Source organism: Solea senegalensis, linkage group LG13, assembly GCF_019176455.1.
Source record: "Solea senegalensis isolate Sse05_10M linkage group LG13, IFAPA_SoseM_1, whole genome shotgun sequence".
Taxonomy (NCBI): domain Eukaryota; kingdom Metazoa; phylum Chordata; class Actinopteri; order Pleuronectiformes; family Soleidae; genus Solea; species Solea senegalensis.
In genome coordinates this window covers 583,525-600,526 of record NC_058033.1, presented here as the reverse complement: position 1 = coordinate 600,526, position 17,002 = coordinate 583,525, and the positions used below count along the sequence as shown (strand labels likewise).

The window sequence follows — 17,002 nt, the reverse complement described above, 5'->3', positions numbered from 1 at the left end:
ACAGCCAGATTTTTAAGAATAGCCATTTTTGTATTTAATGCCTGTAAAAAAACAAAGCACAAATAAAAACAGCATAAGCAGTGCAAAGACACATCGAGTTATTTACATAGACACACAAACATGCTTTCAATGTAGCCACATCACGCCTCTACATTCTTGTATATAGAAATAATTTGCATTGTGCAGCTATCCACTCACTATATTTGACAGCAGCAAATTAAAATTAGATACCGTAGTTTACAACTCTACACACTGCTTGTATAGACTTATTGTAAAACACAAAGGTACTTGAAGCAGAGGCAGATGAGACTAACTACACATGCACACACACAATAACACCATTCTCCAAACCATAACACTGCCCAAGGCGACCTCAATGTCGTACTATTCTGCAACCACATTTTAAGCATTAACTGTTTTACTGGCATAAATATAACAACTGTATTTGGTATGAAAACAGTTAAGTGTACTGCACATAGTAGATATATATAAAAAATAAAGTAACCAGCAAATATGACTGTGCATAATATCAAAACGGGCGCATTCCCTCTGAAGCGCTAAATAGATCAGTACTTCCCCCGAAGACTACGCGGAGTGAGGACAGGGCTGGGAGGTGGAGAATGCTGACGAGACCGCAAGATCCGGGAGTAGGGGGTCGTGTTATCTTCAGCTGCGCGCGCGTTGCATTTACGTGTCGGGAACAGAGAGTGTAAAAAAGGGCGTTTCTGTGGAGGCCTGTTCTCAGCATTGCTTGCTGCAGTGGCCCCACAGCCTCTCTTTTTACACGAACCCGGTGTGGTGGGGGCAGAAAAGCCACTTGGGGGAAGCTGGGGCCGGATGGCCTGTGTCTGAGCCAGGCTCTCTGCTTTGCGTCTCAGGTCAGCTTTGACCAGCATCAGGCCATTCTGCAGCTCCATCAAGATCTGGTCCTAAGGAGTCAGTGTACAGGGTTAGACCACAGAGCAGGAAGTGAAGATGAGGGATACGGTTTGGAGGTGAAGTGACAGAAAGTGAGGTAGAATGCAGCAATCACCCGGTGCAGATGTTAGAAACACTGATTTAGTTTAAAAGCTCGCTGCGCATCATTAAGATAGTTAATGAAGAGAGTAGGGGGAGAGAAAAATAAAGTATTTACAATTGTGGATTGGAAAGATGCAGTGTTAAACTTATTAATGCAGTTTGTCTAAAGTAGAACATGCATAACTGTATTATTCATGTCTATAGTAAACTTAAATATTTCTAAGTAGAGTCTGCCTGCATGGAATTTGTATTTTGTGACACAGTATTGTACCATATATGCTGTTATCTGGTATTTCTCACCTGTTTGGCAAGTGTCTCATCTGCAGTGTTTAACGCCTGCCGCAGCCGTTCCCCCCCCGTGTTGCGACAACAGGCTCGTTCCCCAGACTGAAGATTCTCCCCCAGCCTCTGCAAATCCATGCGCAGCTGACGCAGATTCTGTTAGGGAAGAGTCTGAATTTCAGTTTTTCTGAGGGTGGAGACTGGCATGCAGAGGCACTGATATTGCCAGGTTGTGGCAGTAACTGACCCGCTGTCCTTCCTCAAGCTTGCGGTCAGCAGCACCAGTCATGCTGCCGGTTGCCCCCGGCACCTCCAGTTGCATCTTGAGCTTCGTCAGCTCTGTGTGTAGACAGACACATGAAGTCATTAAATCGTTACCATGACACCGGCACAGAAGCAGAGCAGTTTTCAGACGGTACCTTGTGTCTTGTTGAGTAACTCAGCGCGGCACTGGTCTAGTTCAGCTCGCAGTCTGCCATGGTCTGTCTGAGTTGTGAGGCGCTGAGAGCGGCGAGGCCCGTCTGCCTCTGGCACCAGCACGGGGGCCGACTCAGTTTTTTTGTGTTTTTCAAGGGCAGCAGACAAAGCTTCAATATCCTGATCACGCTCCTTAGAGAAATGATGAAAAAACATTCAGAGCACATACTGTAGATTCAAACATCTCATCACAGCAACGGCTTAGTAAATACTGCATCTGGGAAATTTTACAGATGACGTGTGAATCGTGACCGATCACCAATTCTCACCTTCAGCTCCTCGCTGTAAAATTTCTTCAAATGTTTCTGCAGGTTATTTATCTTGTCCTCGCACCGCTCTTCAATTAGAGCCCTCTCTGCCTCCAAGGTCTCACTAAAAAGCAAAAAGACACAAATGAGTCTATTCATCTGAGATTTCGTGGCATCTAAATGTTCAGACTTTCTGTAGTGTGGAATTTATTTGAATCTTTTCATCAAGTATTTTCATCTTCTGCCATCAATAGCAAATGAAGCAGTGGCTAGATACTGCTAGTGTTCTGCAGCCAGAAGCAGATGGTTAGATTGTCCTGGATAAATTTAGTCTGAAATTGACCAAAATAAAGCTCTCGCACACACCTGAAGCCATCCTGCATCCCATTGATGACCTCCATCATCTCAGAGACCACCTGTTCCCTCACATTGGCTTCAAGTTCTTCTTTCTCTCTCCGCTGGCGCTGCACCTCTCTCTTCAGAACGTCAATGGCCTGCAGCAAAGCCTGTCGCAGAGCAAAGTAAAGTTGAACACTTTCTACACACTTGTTCCTCAGTGTTTTTGATCTTAAAGTGTTCATGTAATTACACAGTCAACACCCAGACATGTAGTTTGTGAAGTGGATGTGCAGTTACAAATATATATATATGTGTAAAGTTTCAATGCATAATGTTTTCATTCATATTCATAATGTTATTGATCTTCCTCTGTTTGTTCTTTGTGAGCAGAAATGATGGAATATTGTTTCAGCCTTCATTTGAAAACAGGTAAGATGCTGAAAGATTGGATTTCTGGAGCAGAACTTTTTCTTTTTCGTTTCCAGTCATTCTCCAACCTGTTTGCTGTCGCCTCCTTCTGTCTTAACATCAAACTTCCCGTGTGCCGTGTGCAATATCGCCAGGCAAAATGATATAAACTGCACTTATTATAGCAGCTCAGCCTCAAACTTCCGCTACTGAGGTTTCTGACTCCGGATGACCTGGTTGACGCGCTTTGCCTTGGCGATCGCTCTTTTGTACTCTGATTGAATGTCCAGGCTGTTTGTTTAGTTGCAATATATTGGTTTATTGCTGTGCGTTTCTTTGCATAATGAAATTCCTTCAAATAATCCACAAACATTCACGAGTAGCGCCTCCGCGGTACAGCGGTCGAAAACCGTTTGCCCTTCCGGTTCACAAACCTGGCAAGGACAGTGATATTGCCACCTATATACACACCTGAGCTCCCCCTCTGAGAGCACAGCGACCCCACACACACATTGAGTGAATTACACCAAACCCTCATACCACAATTAAACACATTCGGCTTCTATACACCGGCCCCTAATTGTTAATGGCAGCCTGACATAACAATTCAAACACAACAAGACAGGAGCAAATAATGTGTTGATACAGTTACATTAAAGTGCAGTACAGACAAATCTATATTCCATGTACCAAACAAAGTTTCGTCACTGGCCTTTCAATAATGTTGGCCCTTGTCTGTAACCTCACGGAACCAGCCCTTGTTTATCTGGAAAAACCTCCAGAAACCTGCCAAGCAGCCATGAGTGGTTCCAGGCCATAGCATCCTCTGAGAGCTTTGATTGGCTCTCTGTCTGTCTGTCCACTTCTGTTTTCAGCTGCAGATTCTCTTGCTGCAGAAGCCGATTCTTCTGAGTCTCCTGGTTTAATTCCTCCTTCTCCTTCTGACCACGCCCTTCATGCTCGTCACAATTCTCCTTCTGCTGCACCAAAACACAATACTTGTTGTGCAGCTTCCTGTGTTCATTCTCTAGTGCCCTCTGTTTGCCTTTCAACGATGCATGCTGACTGATCAGCTGCTCATACTCGTACGCTTGCCTTTCCTGAACACTCAGCAGGCGTTCGTGGTCACTGAGCACACTTTCTCGAGCCCGCCATGCCTCCTCACGCTGTCGCTGCCATGACTCTATCTCCGTCTCCAAGGCTGTGACTTGACCTTGCAGCACAGCATTCTGGGCCGTCAGAGACACACTCTGAGAGGAGAGTGTGGAGTTCTCCACCTGCAGTTTTGCCGTTTGTGTGAGTAAGCCTGAATTCTGTTCCTGTAGGGTGGTGGTGTGTCGCTGCAGTGCCACCATCTGGTTGTTAAGAGAAGTGTTCTGGTTCTCCAACTGCTTGATCTGGTCCTTCACTTTTACCTCACGGACCCTCGCCTCACTGTTAGACTGAGCACGCTCCTGAAGAGACGCCACTGCCTCAGACAGGTGCTGCTTCTCATTTAACTCATAGCTGTACTGCTTGACCAGCATTTCTTCGAGCTTGCACACAGAGATCCTGTTCACCATCGCCAAGGGCAGTTCCACCTCCGAAGCACCACTGTTTCCATTCAGTGGTCCGTTAACAACCCATCCAAGCACTGTCTTTATAGCATATGGGCCATTCCCGCTACTGTTAATGACCTCCCAGGGTTCTAAAATCCTGGGAGCGTTGGTTCCAATTAACAGGTCGACGTTTGCTTTTATGTTTGGGATGTTTACCTTGGACAAATATGGCCACTTTGCCAGTTCTTCAGATGTTACCATGTTATTAATATTGACTGGCATTTGTGTCTGTGTGAGAACCTCTGGGAGAATATGAAAGTCATTGCTGTCCAGAGTAGATACCTCCAAGCCAATTAATGAATATGCTGGAACCACTTTTTTCTGCCCCATCGTGGTCAACAGGAAGTTGTTTTTTCTCCCTGTGATGTTTAGCTTCCGCATTAGTTGTTCTGAGCAGAATGTGGCTGAACTTCCTGGATCCAAAAAGGCATACGTTTTTATTATGTGATTTCCCTTTGCACTTTTGACCTTCACAGGCAGGATGGATAACACACACCGGTCCTTACCGGCCCCTGTATATCCACATGTTTTAGGTGAAGTTGGCTGGTGAGATGTTTCAGACTTTTCCGGGGCTGGTTGCCTTTTAATATGAAGCACAGTGGGGTGGGTTTGACTACATATTTTACATGTCAAGCGATCCTCACAGTCACGACTCATGTGTCCCACACATAAACATGCAAAACAAACCCCCCTTTGCCTCAGAATCTGAATCTTTTCCTTGTGCTTCCAACCCTTGAACTGTTTGCAGTCCTCCAAAGAGTGGCTACGAGCACAGCAAAGGCATTCAGTCTTTTCTGGGCCTGCTGTGGGCTCCTCAACCTTTTCCAGCGCTTCCATAGATGTTATAGTGGTGGCCATGACATTTCCTTTCATATTATATCGAGGTTGTGCTTTAAACCCAGTGACAGACTTTATCCCAGCAACACCAGATGACTCCTGTATCTCACCAAACAAAGGGTCAGAAAGAATACTGACACGACGCTCAATGAACATAACCATATCCATGAAGCAAGCTGGTTGATTGGTTGTCTCCATTATGTCATGGGCTATGGTCCTCCATTGCTCCCTCATTCTGAATGGCAGCTTTGACACAATGGCTCTTATATTTACTGGCATATTCAGTTCCTGCATGTACTGAAGCTCTTCCATTACATTGCAGCATCCACGCAGAAATAATGAATAGGCTTGCAGAGTTCTTACGTCCTCAGATTTAATTGTCTGCCAGGCCAGAGCCTTTTCCATATAAGCACTTGCAATTTTGTACTGATTTCCAAAATGTTTCTGGAGAAGTTCCTTTGCTACTGCATAACCACGCTCTGGAGCCATATGCTGGCAGCTTCGCACCAGTTCACGTGGCTGTCCTCTTGTGAACTGTTCCAGATAGTATAAACAATCCGCTTGTCCTGCCTTTTCCTCTACTCCTTGCTCAAAGGCTTTGATGAACGTCCTGTAATGGAGAGGGTCCCCCTCAAATGTGGGAATATCTCGTGGTGGTAGTGTCATCATATGCTGTTGCTGTACCAGAGCTGCTGTTATTTCATTTTGCCTTTGCATTATGGTAAGTATGTCAGGTGGACTTTGGCCAATGTGGTGTTGTTGCATAGGTTGAGCAGTTGATGACTGGTGTTGAAAATGCAGCGATGTTTCAGATATATTGACCTGTTGCTGCTGTTTTTGGCTGCACTGATGCATTGAAGCAGCTTGGACCCATTGCTCAGTTTCCTTGGGTTGCACATCCTTTAATATGGTTTCCTTGGGTGGTAGTGACCATTTTGACAATCCATTTTGTGTTGATTTCCATCCAACAGGACGGTACATCTTTGCCATAGGGTTCAACGTGGTGACAGAGTTTTCAAGCCTTTTCTTTTTCTCCTTTTCCAAATAGGAATTCATGCCATTGCTGTGTGCTTGAGAAGAACCTCTCCACTCTGAAGCCTGTAATACAGCCAGCTTAGCAGTGGATGCAGCTATTTCAGCTTGTAAATCAAGCTGTTCTCTTTTTCTTTTCAGCTGCTGTTCCTGTTCCTCCAAGTCATGCCTTTCTTTTAAAGCTGCAGCCAGAGCAACAAGCGCTGCCCTTTCTGCTTCAACCTTTATGGCTGCAGAGGATACAGTACTTGATCTTACACTACTACGGCTCCTATGGCTCGAGTGCTTACTAATATTTGAAACACTGTCATCAGGATTAACTTCGTCCACAACATTACCATTTTCATTTGCAACACTGTCATCATTTGATACCCACATTTTTGTGTTAGCAATACACTCATTAATAGGCAACATTTTTGCCTTGAACCATATTTCATGTTTTTCCTTTTCCTCACATGGCAAAGAATCCAACAAATTATTATGCATGTATTTTGCTTCATGACAGACTTCCAACAATTCATCAAGAGCATCCTGTACCTTTGTTTTATCATGCTTTAGCATCAAATCTTGTATTGATTTTCTTATGATGGCTGTTTGATTTAACTTAGCTTTTCTGCCAGACTGCAACCTGTCTAATTCATTAGCAAGGGCCTTTGCAGTGAGTTTAACCACACGTTTTTGGGTTTGCGTTTCAATACCGCCAGCCATACTACTAGATGTAATAACATTTTGCACATTAGTCCCAGCAGCTTCAATTGTGTCCGACATAGCGCTGCTTCTTCTCATGATGAATAGTCAGTTCATAAACAGCCAGCAGCAATCAACGGATGCGACGCAAAGTTTATTGTCCCCCTCGCTTCGGCGACCAATGCATTGGGTTTATGCCCGGCGATGTGTGCACACAATTTCAATGGCCATTTACCGGTGTAGCGCTACACATACCTCCGTGCGTTGGGCGCCATGCGGTAGTTCCATGGTCTGATGGTCCGATGGTAATGGTCCGATGATCCTATGCTCCACAGTCAGGTTCAGCTCCAGCACCGCTCTCCGGCGTCTCGATATCCACGTCCAGACGCTCTCCAAATCCCTCAAAGTCCAAACCGCTTCCAGCAGCTCCCCCCGTCTTGCGCTCTCGTGAGCGGGTGCGATGACGGCGTTCACGGGATCTGGACCTCCGGCGTTCTCTTCGTTCCGTACCAAACGTGCCTTAAGTGTCCCACAAAGTTCCAACTGGTGCAGGTTTTCGACTAATATTATAGCAGCTCAGCCTCAAACTTCCGCTACTGAGGTTTCTGACTCCGGATGACCTGGTTGACGCGCTTTGCCTTGGCGATCGCTCTTTTGTACTCTGATTGAATGTCCAGGCTGTTTGTTTAGTTGCAATATATTGGTTTATTGCTGTGCGTTTCTTTGCATAATGAAATTCCTTCAAATAATCCACAAACATTCACGAGTAGCGCCTCCGCGGTACAGCGGTCGAAAACCGTTTGCCCTTCCGGTTCACAAACCTGGCAAGGACAGTGATATTGCCACCTATATACACACCTGAGCTCCCCCTCTGAGAGCACAGCGACCCCACACACACATTGAGTGAATTACACCAAACCCTCATACCACAATTAAACACATTCGGCTTCTATAGCACTATTCTGAGAAACACGGAGAGTCATGTGGAACTGATGGGCGTCACCGACGTTACCTCTGGATTTAACATGGTGATGTCTCCATCTTCAACATCGCTGTCGTCATCATCGTCTTCCAGGACTGTGCTTTCGTTACAGTCTTGTGTCGGCCCGCGCAGTAGAGACAGGATATAGGCCACTCTGGTCTTTGTAGAGGGTCCATGGACCAACTGAAATCAAACAACAGATATTTTATGTGTCTTCGATCATATCAATAAATCACTAATCATTAGATGTATAAGAGTGTTTCCTACTTGAGTAGCTATTGCAGAGAATTTAAGGGCTTGCAGGGTCTCGTCATAGATGGAGGAACATGGGTTGATGTTGACCACCATGCTGGAGGTTCCCCGACCACAGAAGAAACCCTGCAACACCCGGGTCAGTTTACTGTCCCTGAAGGGTACCACTTGTGGTGGACGTGACCTGTAGTTGTAGAAGAACATATATATATATGTATATATTTGATTTTTTTAATGGTTAATGCAAATCTTATTTCTGAAATGAAGTATTAAAAGTAACAGTGAAGCACGCACTTGTTGATCTGGTTGTTCCTCAGAGCAGAAATACAGCGGCCCAGTGTTAATAGGGAGGTGTTGATATTGTTGGCCTCCTTCATCCTCTCACCATTACGCTGCTCTTTACAGCGTTCAGACCCAGCCAGATCGCACACAGTCAACCTAAAAAAAGAAATTCATAATAATCGAAATTGAAATTCTTGTGAGAGTCATTTCGTAAGACTCACACGTGGGCTAGAAATGTACATTCCAGTAGGTGAAAATACAACGTACTCGCTGATGTTCATGGTCTGAGGAGAATAGGTCTCTGGGCGGATGTGCAGGACACGAATGGAGAAGATGCTGTGGCTGGAGAGTTGATACATTTAGGATGTTAAAATTGCAGGCCAAACAAGTCTGACAAAATTAATCATTTGGTTTAAAATTATTTTACTTACCTGCGGCTTGAGTTTTGGTTGAGGTGAGTGCTTGCGAAACTCTGGTTTTTACGGCCGGCCCTCAGAATCCTCCATGCTTCCTCAGCATTGCGGACCTGGACCCAGCTAAGGTCTGTCATAGTGTGGAAGAGAATAAATGACATTCTTGACATAAACAAACAAACATACATACAAAAAACACTTGTCTTCAGCGTTACCTTTCACGTAAGGGTTGCCCTGCTTGTCATCACTGAGTCGCAGTGTGACTCTCTTTCTGGGCTGCAGGGATGGCGATGCATCTAGAAGATCATACAGGAACTCATTGTAGATCTCATAAAAGGACACCCAAATAGAGAACTGCAGCCCCTCCTCCAGGTTGTCCCCTCCGCTGTGTGAAAGGCTGTCTGGTTCCAGGCAAACACTGTCTGTGTCTGCAGACACAGAAAAGGTCTATTGTCATGATCACAAAGTATGCGTGTTGCATTAACATTTGTATTGCAATTAGGATATTCCTCAATAGGATATTTGTTATAATAATAATAATAATAATCTTCAGAACATCTCTCCAACTGTCCTCACCATCAAGCTGGCTGGCAAAATGACTTGTTGAGGAGAGTCCTCCAAAGCCACTGTCTCCAGTAGTGGTGGCACCGGCTCGACGAGAACTAGAAATGTCATCCTGAAACACAGTAGAACATGAGCCTCTGTGCATGAAGATACAGAATACAGTATTTTCCATAAATGCTTCCTTCTTCACCAGATTGCTTAAATAAACAGCTTTTTTTGTTCTAGGTGGTCTTTGAATGCACATGGTTCAGATCAGTCAATTCTGGCCACTCCCATTGAAAGGAAAGAACCTGACTGCATCTATTTTGTAAGTATGAATTATTAATGCATTGTTAAAACAGATGAAGCATTGGGCATGGTCTCAACAATAAGGTAATCGGAGATCATTAAAAAGTGTTTACCTCTTTGAGCAGAGAGTTTCTGCGGATTTCCTCCGCCCTGATCTCGGAGGGGTCAAGGTGTCTCACATCATGATACATGACAGGCTTCAGGTCCATGGCACCATAGAGACGACCCTGCAGTTTCCTGAACAGAGACACCAAAGCTCGGGGCAGAAGGCCCGCCTCTCGACCACTACCTGCAAGTAAAAACACAAACAAAGCCCTTTCATACACTAACACTGCAGTCCAATCTGCGTTGTATACAGGTGTCCCCAGATAAAGGTAATACACAAATTGAACCGTACCTTGAATGGTGTACGTCTTTCCGGAGTTGGTGACACCATAAGTGTAGAGAAGCCTGTTTTCCCCTTGGAGCACATCGTTCACCATCTTTTTCATAGTGCTCTCATAAAACTGCTGCTGAGTGGTCTCAGGTCTAAAGATCTATGAAAGAAAAGAAAAATCTCTGGATTATCATGCTATACGTTAAACCTACATCCATCCATCAGTGTTTCCATACTGCTAATAAAAAGTATGTGTGAAATGTCACTCATTCTCAAACACTACAGCTTTTTAAGTTTAGAAATGAAGTTTTTATTCGGGTCACGGGTTACCTTGGAGAAAGTAAACTTGTGCATGCTCTGACTGATGCCCCTCTCTGCAGTCTTCATGTTCTGAGATTCCTTAGGAGCTTTGAGCAGCAGAGTCTCTTCATCTTGGATGGCTACACAACCCTAGAAGAAGAGTGCACATTAAGTTATTAATGCACATGAATGGTGACATCTGATCCTGTGTTGGAAGTGTCTTACCTGCTCTTCTTCCCTCTCCCTCTCCGTATTACTAAGTGGCCGGATGCGCAAATAGACCTTCACTTTCTCAGCATTTCCTTCACCACTTCCTTGTCTCACCAATCCCGGTTTCACTGCTAGTTTCTGTACACACATATTTTAACCACCTTTAATGGCTTGTTTACAACATGGATTCATTTACATCATAATGAGCCCGTGAATGAGAAATAGACACCAGCATGCCAAAGCGGAAATGTTAGACTTCAAAACATTTATTAAAAGACTCTACCAGAGAATGCATTTACTGTTTTATTTTCATTTGTCGGAATACACGTAACAAGAGTGTTTTGGTTTGAAAAATGTAGAATATAAACTAAATCCCTTTCAACAGGGCACATTTCAGGCATACAACAGAGTCTCTTACTGGTTCTGCAGTGGATGGTCGGGGGTCCAAGCCAGGGGAAATGACAGATATCTCAGGTAGACGTGGTCTGGCCAGGCTGCCATGTTCTGTTGCCGTAGATTCAAACACAGCCATTCCCTCCTCTTCATCGAAGGGGCATCCACACGGGGAGGACAAAGACAGTGCCATGCTTTCCTGTAATTATTAATAATATATATAATATATATATATATATATAATATAATATATATGTTGGTCTCCTGTATCCAAGGACTGGTGAAGTGACTGGTAAAAAAACAAAAAACAAACAAGGGTTTTCCCGTGGTTAAGTTAAGAAAACAAATTATGGAACAGAACCGGTTGCAGTCCAAGTCAAACAACGTCATGATAGAGCAGGATCTGCATTAAATATATTTACATACGTTTAAGTTGAATGTTTTCTCATGGCTCACTTCGGTATACAATATTTCAACTCCACCTTCAGGGCTTGTCCAAAACTCAAAAAGTATACAAGACGAATGTCTTCACCAACATTTGAACAAAGGTTTAAGTGAACTTACCTACAGTAGAAAACAACTTTCAGTTGTCGAGTAAATCGACGAAACTCACGTTGGTGACTGAACTGGAGTTCGTGTTCGCATGAAACTACTATGAAACCTGTTCCTGACTAAACACCGTTGCCCTCGTCGGGTGACTTTGGTTTTTGAACAATGCGCTTCCTGAGTACAGCAAGTCACCGATTGGCTAAAGGTCCCCTCTGTCCTGTCTTCTGATTGGCTACCACGAGTCCGCGTGGTGTGCTTTGGAAACTGCGCCTCCCTAAAACAATGACGTCTGTCATTCGTTCCTATGACGTTTTGTAAATCGTGGCTGTTAAACGCAGAATAGTAAAATATACTAAAAGGACATGTACATGTAAGATTACCGGTATAAAAAGTAAGAGTCTCTCGTGTAATGTATTGTTTTTAAAGGTTGATAGTCTACTGCCAATCGTGTTTACAATGGAAAACTAACAGGTGTTTTGATTCTAACTGAACACACTTGGAAGGGAAGGATGATGTGTGGGATATTCATCTGTGACTTCACCAATACATTTTGCTGAATTTTACACACTGTACCCTTTTAAGTCAAATGACAGGTTTCAAAAGCTACTTGAAAATGTGTAAGTATACAACAACTACTCACTGAGTAACACAAGTAAATGCTTTCCACGTCTTATAGAAAATAGACAAGAGAAAGGGAGACATATTGAAGGTGATAGTATAGTTACCTTTAGTTTTATTGAATATGGAAGTACACACTAAAAATGGAAACAGAGCAATCTTGAAATCTTCAAATTTGAAGCGTTTAATGGATGCATTAGGAAACATTACAAATATCCATTGTAAGAGCCATGTTTGTTTACAGCATTTACCTCAAACCCCCAAATAGTTTTCTTTTGGTGCCTTTACAAAGTCCTCCCCATTGAGAATGACTTTCGTCTTTACAAAACATTACACACGCCAGGACTGTGACATATCAACATCAAGAAGTGAAACAGAACCAAGACACAACATGACGTCAGAGATGCTGTCACTGTTAGTTGTGCAACATATGTTTTAGTTATATATGAAACCTATTTGACATATTGCATAGGCGCACTTTCATCAGTACTGTATATCAGTTGTTGGTTGATTATTGTAGTCTTGCCCAAGTTCGTCATTTTGCTTTAAAGTAGTGATGTTCCGAATACTGACTTGATTTAGGGATTTTAGGAGCCTTTGTTTCTGCACACTGTGCCGAACACCATAACAAAAGTAGATAATCAAACCTGTTGAAAGGAAAAATACAATTGCTTTTATCATGGACGCGTTACTTTTTTTCAGGGAAAATGTGTATAGCCAATTTTGTAATTACATTGTTCACATACCTACTGCCATCCACACTGTGTAGCGGATCCATGTGTCTGACCCAAGCTGAACCATGAGGTAGACATTTACAATGGTGCTGAAAATAGGAAGCAATGGCACAAAAGGAACCTGTACATATGGGAAAAAGTGAAACATGTCACCCACAAACATGTAAATATCAAAATACCTTCATCAATGGATTATAGGCTCAATCCCCGCCATGTTTCTTCATTTAATTAGTGATAGAGACGTAATATTCATTTAAAGAAAAGAAAACCTTTAGTTTGCCACAATAATATTCATGAAGAATACCATAAAAGCAGCTTTTGTGACATTTTGGGGTTGTCTCCAGATAATCAAGACGCTGAGGACCAGAATCAACACGATCACAGAGACACAGAGTAAACTCCACCACTCAAGGGCCTGCAAGGAGTCTACAGCCCCCACAACGAAGAGGCTGAGAACGATGGCTAAAAAGACTAAAGAGAACAATGTAAGTGCCAGTCAAACATCATATTTATATATTTAGGATCATTCCTATGGATAACATTAATAAGAATCACATACTGGTAACAACTGTCACAACAGAGACAATTTTGGATGTCCGTGTGGTGGCTTGTAAAGGAGGATAGAATACTTCATTTACTTTAAAGGGGTCTGGTTCGCTGAAACCTGATTCATCAGTGAGATCTGTTTGGTATCTGCAAAATTAACAAATATAAATCATTTCAATATGTGTATATATACACACACACACACACACACACGTATATATATATATATATATATATATATATATATATATATATATATATATATAGATGTATATATACATATATATATATATATATATATATATATATATATATATATATATATATATATATATATATATATATATATATATAGTACATAGGCCACCCGGCTAGTGTAATGGTTTGTGTGCCTTTCTATGACAAATATAAACTTAATTCCTAAATAAATACTGTGCATGTGTGTGCACTTATGATGAATCATACCTCAGTAAGAGAATACAGATGGCAACAAGTGTGTAGGCAAAAAGAGTTCCAATTGACATCATGTCTACCAGTGCCTTCAGGTCAAACAATAATGCCATGATAGCTGCAAAGACAAATATAGTAATTAGTCAAAACTGAATACAGACTTTAATTTGCTTGTCTTGGCATCAGCCTTACCTGCTACAATACCTGAGACCAGGGTTGCTATGACAGGACTTTGTCTGTCACTAACTTTGCCGAGGGGTGTGAACAGAAGTCCATCCCTGGCCATGGCAAAGACAACACGGGGCATCGGGAACATTGATCCGAGTAGGCTGTCAGAAAAACACTCTAGTAATTCAATTAACAATACATTAGATGCTTATGATAATTCTAAATTGAATGATCTTCCTTTCATTCATTTCGTTTCTGCCACTTATTTTGCCAGTAAACCTAAAACACATATGATCTAATAATAGACTGAATTATAATTATATGTATTCACTGTCTTTTATCATCCTATAATATGACGTTAGACTAAGCTGTTGGTAATGACACAGTATGTTTCATACCTGGTTGACAGTGCACAGAGGGATCCCACAGCCACTGCATACTTTGCAGGGCCCCAACCAATGTATGTAAAGGCTACAGGCAGTGGGCTGTGAGCACTGAGCAAATAGTAAGGCATCATAAGAGTCAGGGCAGCAGACACACCAAAATAGGCCAAAAAACAGATGAGGAGCGATGCAACAATGCCAAGTGGGATCGACTTCTGAGGGTTTTGAACTTCTTCTCCTAGAAAGAAAAGCACATGTCAATTTAGTCTGAGTTTTTCCCCGTTTCATATTGAGCTGGGACCCTGCATATACTTACATAAGAACAGAATGTGTGAATTTAAAGGACAGGCTACAGTTTTTTCATGCACACAATATGTTCTTTTGAGCATTTCTGTTATTTTTCACTCTGGCACAGTCTTTATCTTACCTGTTGTAGCAATGCAGTCAAATCCAACAAAGGCATAAAAGCAAGTGGCTGCTCCTGCTAAAGTTCCCTCAAAACCGAAGGGGAAAAATCCCCCGCTGCCATATCTGGTGGTTTCATTCAGTGATGTATGGTTTCTGCACAGAACATATATATAAAACAACATTTATTTTCCTATAAAGCCAAATAAATTCATCTTAATTGTAACAGCCTGGAAAACAAAGCAATAATGTATTCTGTCACATTTGTCTAACCAATGATACGTACAAGTATGCGTTCAAGAGAGAATCTTCACTGATGTACCAGTTGTCGATGTTCCCCTTAATGAAGCCAGACAGGATAACAAACAGCAACACCAGGACGTTAACCGCTGTAAAGATCTTATTTACTATGGCTGACTCTTTCACACCAAATGCCAAAATCCCTATGGAAAAATGAAATAAAAAATACAAAGGGAAAATACTTAACATCCATTAAATATATCGCACTGTTAATTCACGTAACGTTTGTCTGTGTGTATGTCCACCTGACCGTGGAAGAGAAAGGAAAGAGATGTATCGGATGCATCACTAAACGTCAGGCCAATAGAGAAATGTGTACATGATGCACATTGAAGCACAGGTATGTGATCATGTGATGTTTGTATAAGAAACTGAAGGGAACTGCCACGTGATAAATGATGACACTTGCCTGCCAAGAGCATTATAAGTCCAGCTGCAAAGAAGTCTGGGTAGGAAGCGAGTCCAGGTAAATCCATCGCAGCCTGTTTACCCAGGGAGTTGGCAATTACATTTCCAATTAAGTCATCAAAAGTACCACTCCACGCTCTGGCGACACTCGATGTCCCTTTTAAAAACAGAACACGGAGACACAAAATGTGTACATTAATGTGGACAGTCATCAATTATTTTCTTTCCATCACTTTTGTTTGAGTCATTATAGCAGGAAAAAGAGGGGGACATTATATTTACCTATGACGTAAGACAGCAACAGGTTCCAGCCAGTGATGAAAGCCCATATCTCTCCCACAGTCACATAGCTGTAGAGATAAGCAGAGCCCGTCTTGGGAACACGAGCTCCAAATTCCGCATAACACAATCCTGCAAAGACGGACGCCAGTGCCGCTATCAGGAAAGCGATTATGATGCTTGGCCCGGCCACAGTTCTTGCCACTTCTCCTGACAGTACATATACACCAGCGCCGAGTGTGCTGCCGACCCCCAGAGCCACGAGGTCAAGGGTGGTCAGGCACCGGCGGAAGTTGGACACTTCACCTTCAGGCTCCAGAGGCTTTCTTCGTGAGAGACTCTGCAGGAACAGCAGAATCTTTGCACCAGACATCCTGTTAATCAAGACATTTCGCCGTCACTGATAGTAAGCGTGTGTGATAATGTACTGTATATCACAACCTTCAATAGCAACATAACATAACACATCACTTTAAATGTTTTCACTTCAGTTTGTGACTTTCAGTCAAGTTTAAAACCACACAAAATCTATTGTGTTGAAACCCAGACGACATACACAGTAAAATATCCTTTTCATACCATGACGTACTATACACTTTTTATTTACACATTTTATCATGTTCACAGATGAAAAAAGTTTTGTTTTCTTACCTTTTGAGCTAAATGCTGCAGTGTGTGCGACTGTGATTTGAGCTGAAGACCCTGGATCTGAGGATAAATCCATTCACTGCAAAACTCTTCACAGCTCGACATTTTTTGACTGATTATGTTACATTTCTAACATACATGCTATGTCTGGGGAAAAAGAGCAGGATTTGTATGATTTATGGCGGACCTCACTGGCATGTCAACCAATGTCATTCATCTCACTAAGCATTCAACTAGATAGTCAATTTATGCCTATTCATTCATGTGCAGATGGATTTAGCTTCAATTCTGCACCATTACTAACTCTGGTGGATATCTGTATGAATTTGGTAATATAAAAGAAAAAATGTAAAAAAAATAAAGTATTATTTGCAAATGTATATTTTAAGAATATTATATTGTAAGAAAATGCAAGAGGCTGACATGTGAAATAATAATAATAATAATAATAATTGTTCTTTAATTGCACATGTTGCTCTGACTTAATGAAAACAAACATTGTTTATGAACCTAATCACGTTTTAAA

The 17,002-nt window shown here is 42.3% G+C and overlaps 2 protein-coding genes across 4 annotated transcripts; both read right to left on the bottom strand.

The window, feature by feature from the left end:
- Positions 1-72: 72 nt before the first annotated feature.
- On the bottom strand, positions 73-11,687 carry kif20a (kinesin family member 20A). 2 transcript variants are annotated; one of them, XM_044041752.1, is made up of 19 exons: positions 11,553-11,687; positions 11,014-11,187; positions 10,611-10,733; positions 10,416-10,535; positions 10,107-10,245; positions 9,823-9,998; positions 9,434-9,533; positions 9,073-9,285; positions 8,876-8,987; positions 8,712-8,786; positions 8,457-8,600; positions 8,178-8,346; positions 7,941-8,093; positions 2,394-2,533; positions 2,049-2,151; positions 1,722-1,911; positions 1,550-1,641; positions 1,321-1,458; positions 73-929 (listed from the first exon to the last, which is right to left on the bottom strand). In XM_044041752.1, the coding sequence occupies exons 2-19, from the start codon at positions 11,179-11,181 to the stop codon at positions 567-569; spliced, it is 2,718 nt and encodes a 905-aa protein (XP_043897687.1). In that variant the 5' UTR covers positions 11,182-11,187; positions 11,553-11,687; the 3' UTR covers positions 73-566. The 2 variants fall into 2 exon arrangements, with proteins under 2 accessions (XP_043897687.1, XP_043897688.1); XM_044041753.1 differs by lacking the exon at positions 73-929 and adding an exon at positions 936-1,075.
- Positions 11,688-12,240: 553 nt separating this feature from the next.
- Positions 12,241-16,527, bottom strand: zgc:175280 (cationic amino acid transporter 2 family protein). Of its 2 annotated transcripts, XM_044041754.1 has the most exons (12): positions 16,480-16,527; positions 15,832-16,202; positions 15,551-15,706; positions 15,128-15,284; positions 14,864-14,997; positions 14,452-14,674; positions 14,078-14,214; positions 13,901-14,003; positions 13,449-13,582; positions 13,194-13,360; positions 12,902-13,010; positions 12,241-12,802 (listed from the first exon to the last, which is right to left on the bottom strand). In XM_044041754.1, the coding sequence occupies exons 2-12, from the start codon at positions 16,199-16,201 to the stop codon at positions 12,639-12,641; spliced, it is 1,854 nt and encodes a 617-aa protein (XP_043897689.1). In that variant the 5' UTR covers position 16,202; positions 16,480-16,527; the 3' UTR covers positions 12,241-12,638. The 2 variants fall into 2 exon arrangements, with proteins under 2 accessions (XP_043897689.1, XP_043897691.1); XM_044041756.1 differs by lacking the exons at positions 12,241-12,802; positions 12,902-13,010 and having other exon boundaries at positions 13,301-13,360; positions 13,528-13,582.
- Positions 16,528-17,002: the final 475 nt, after the last annotated feature.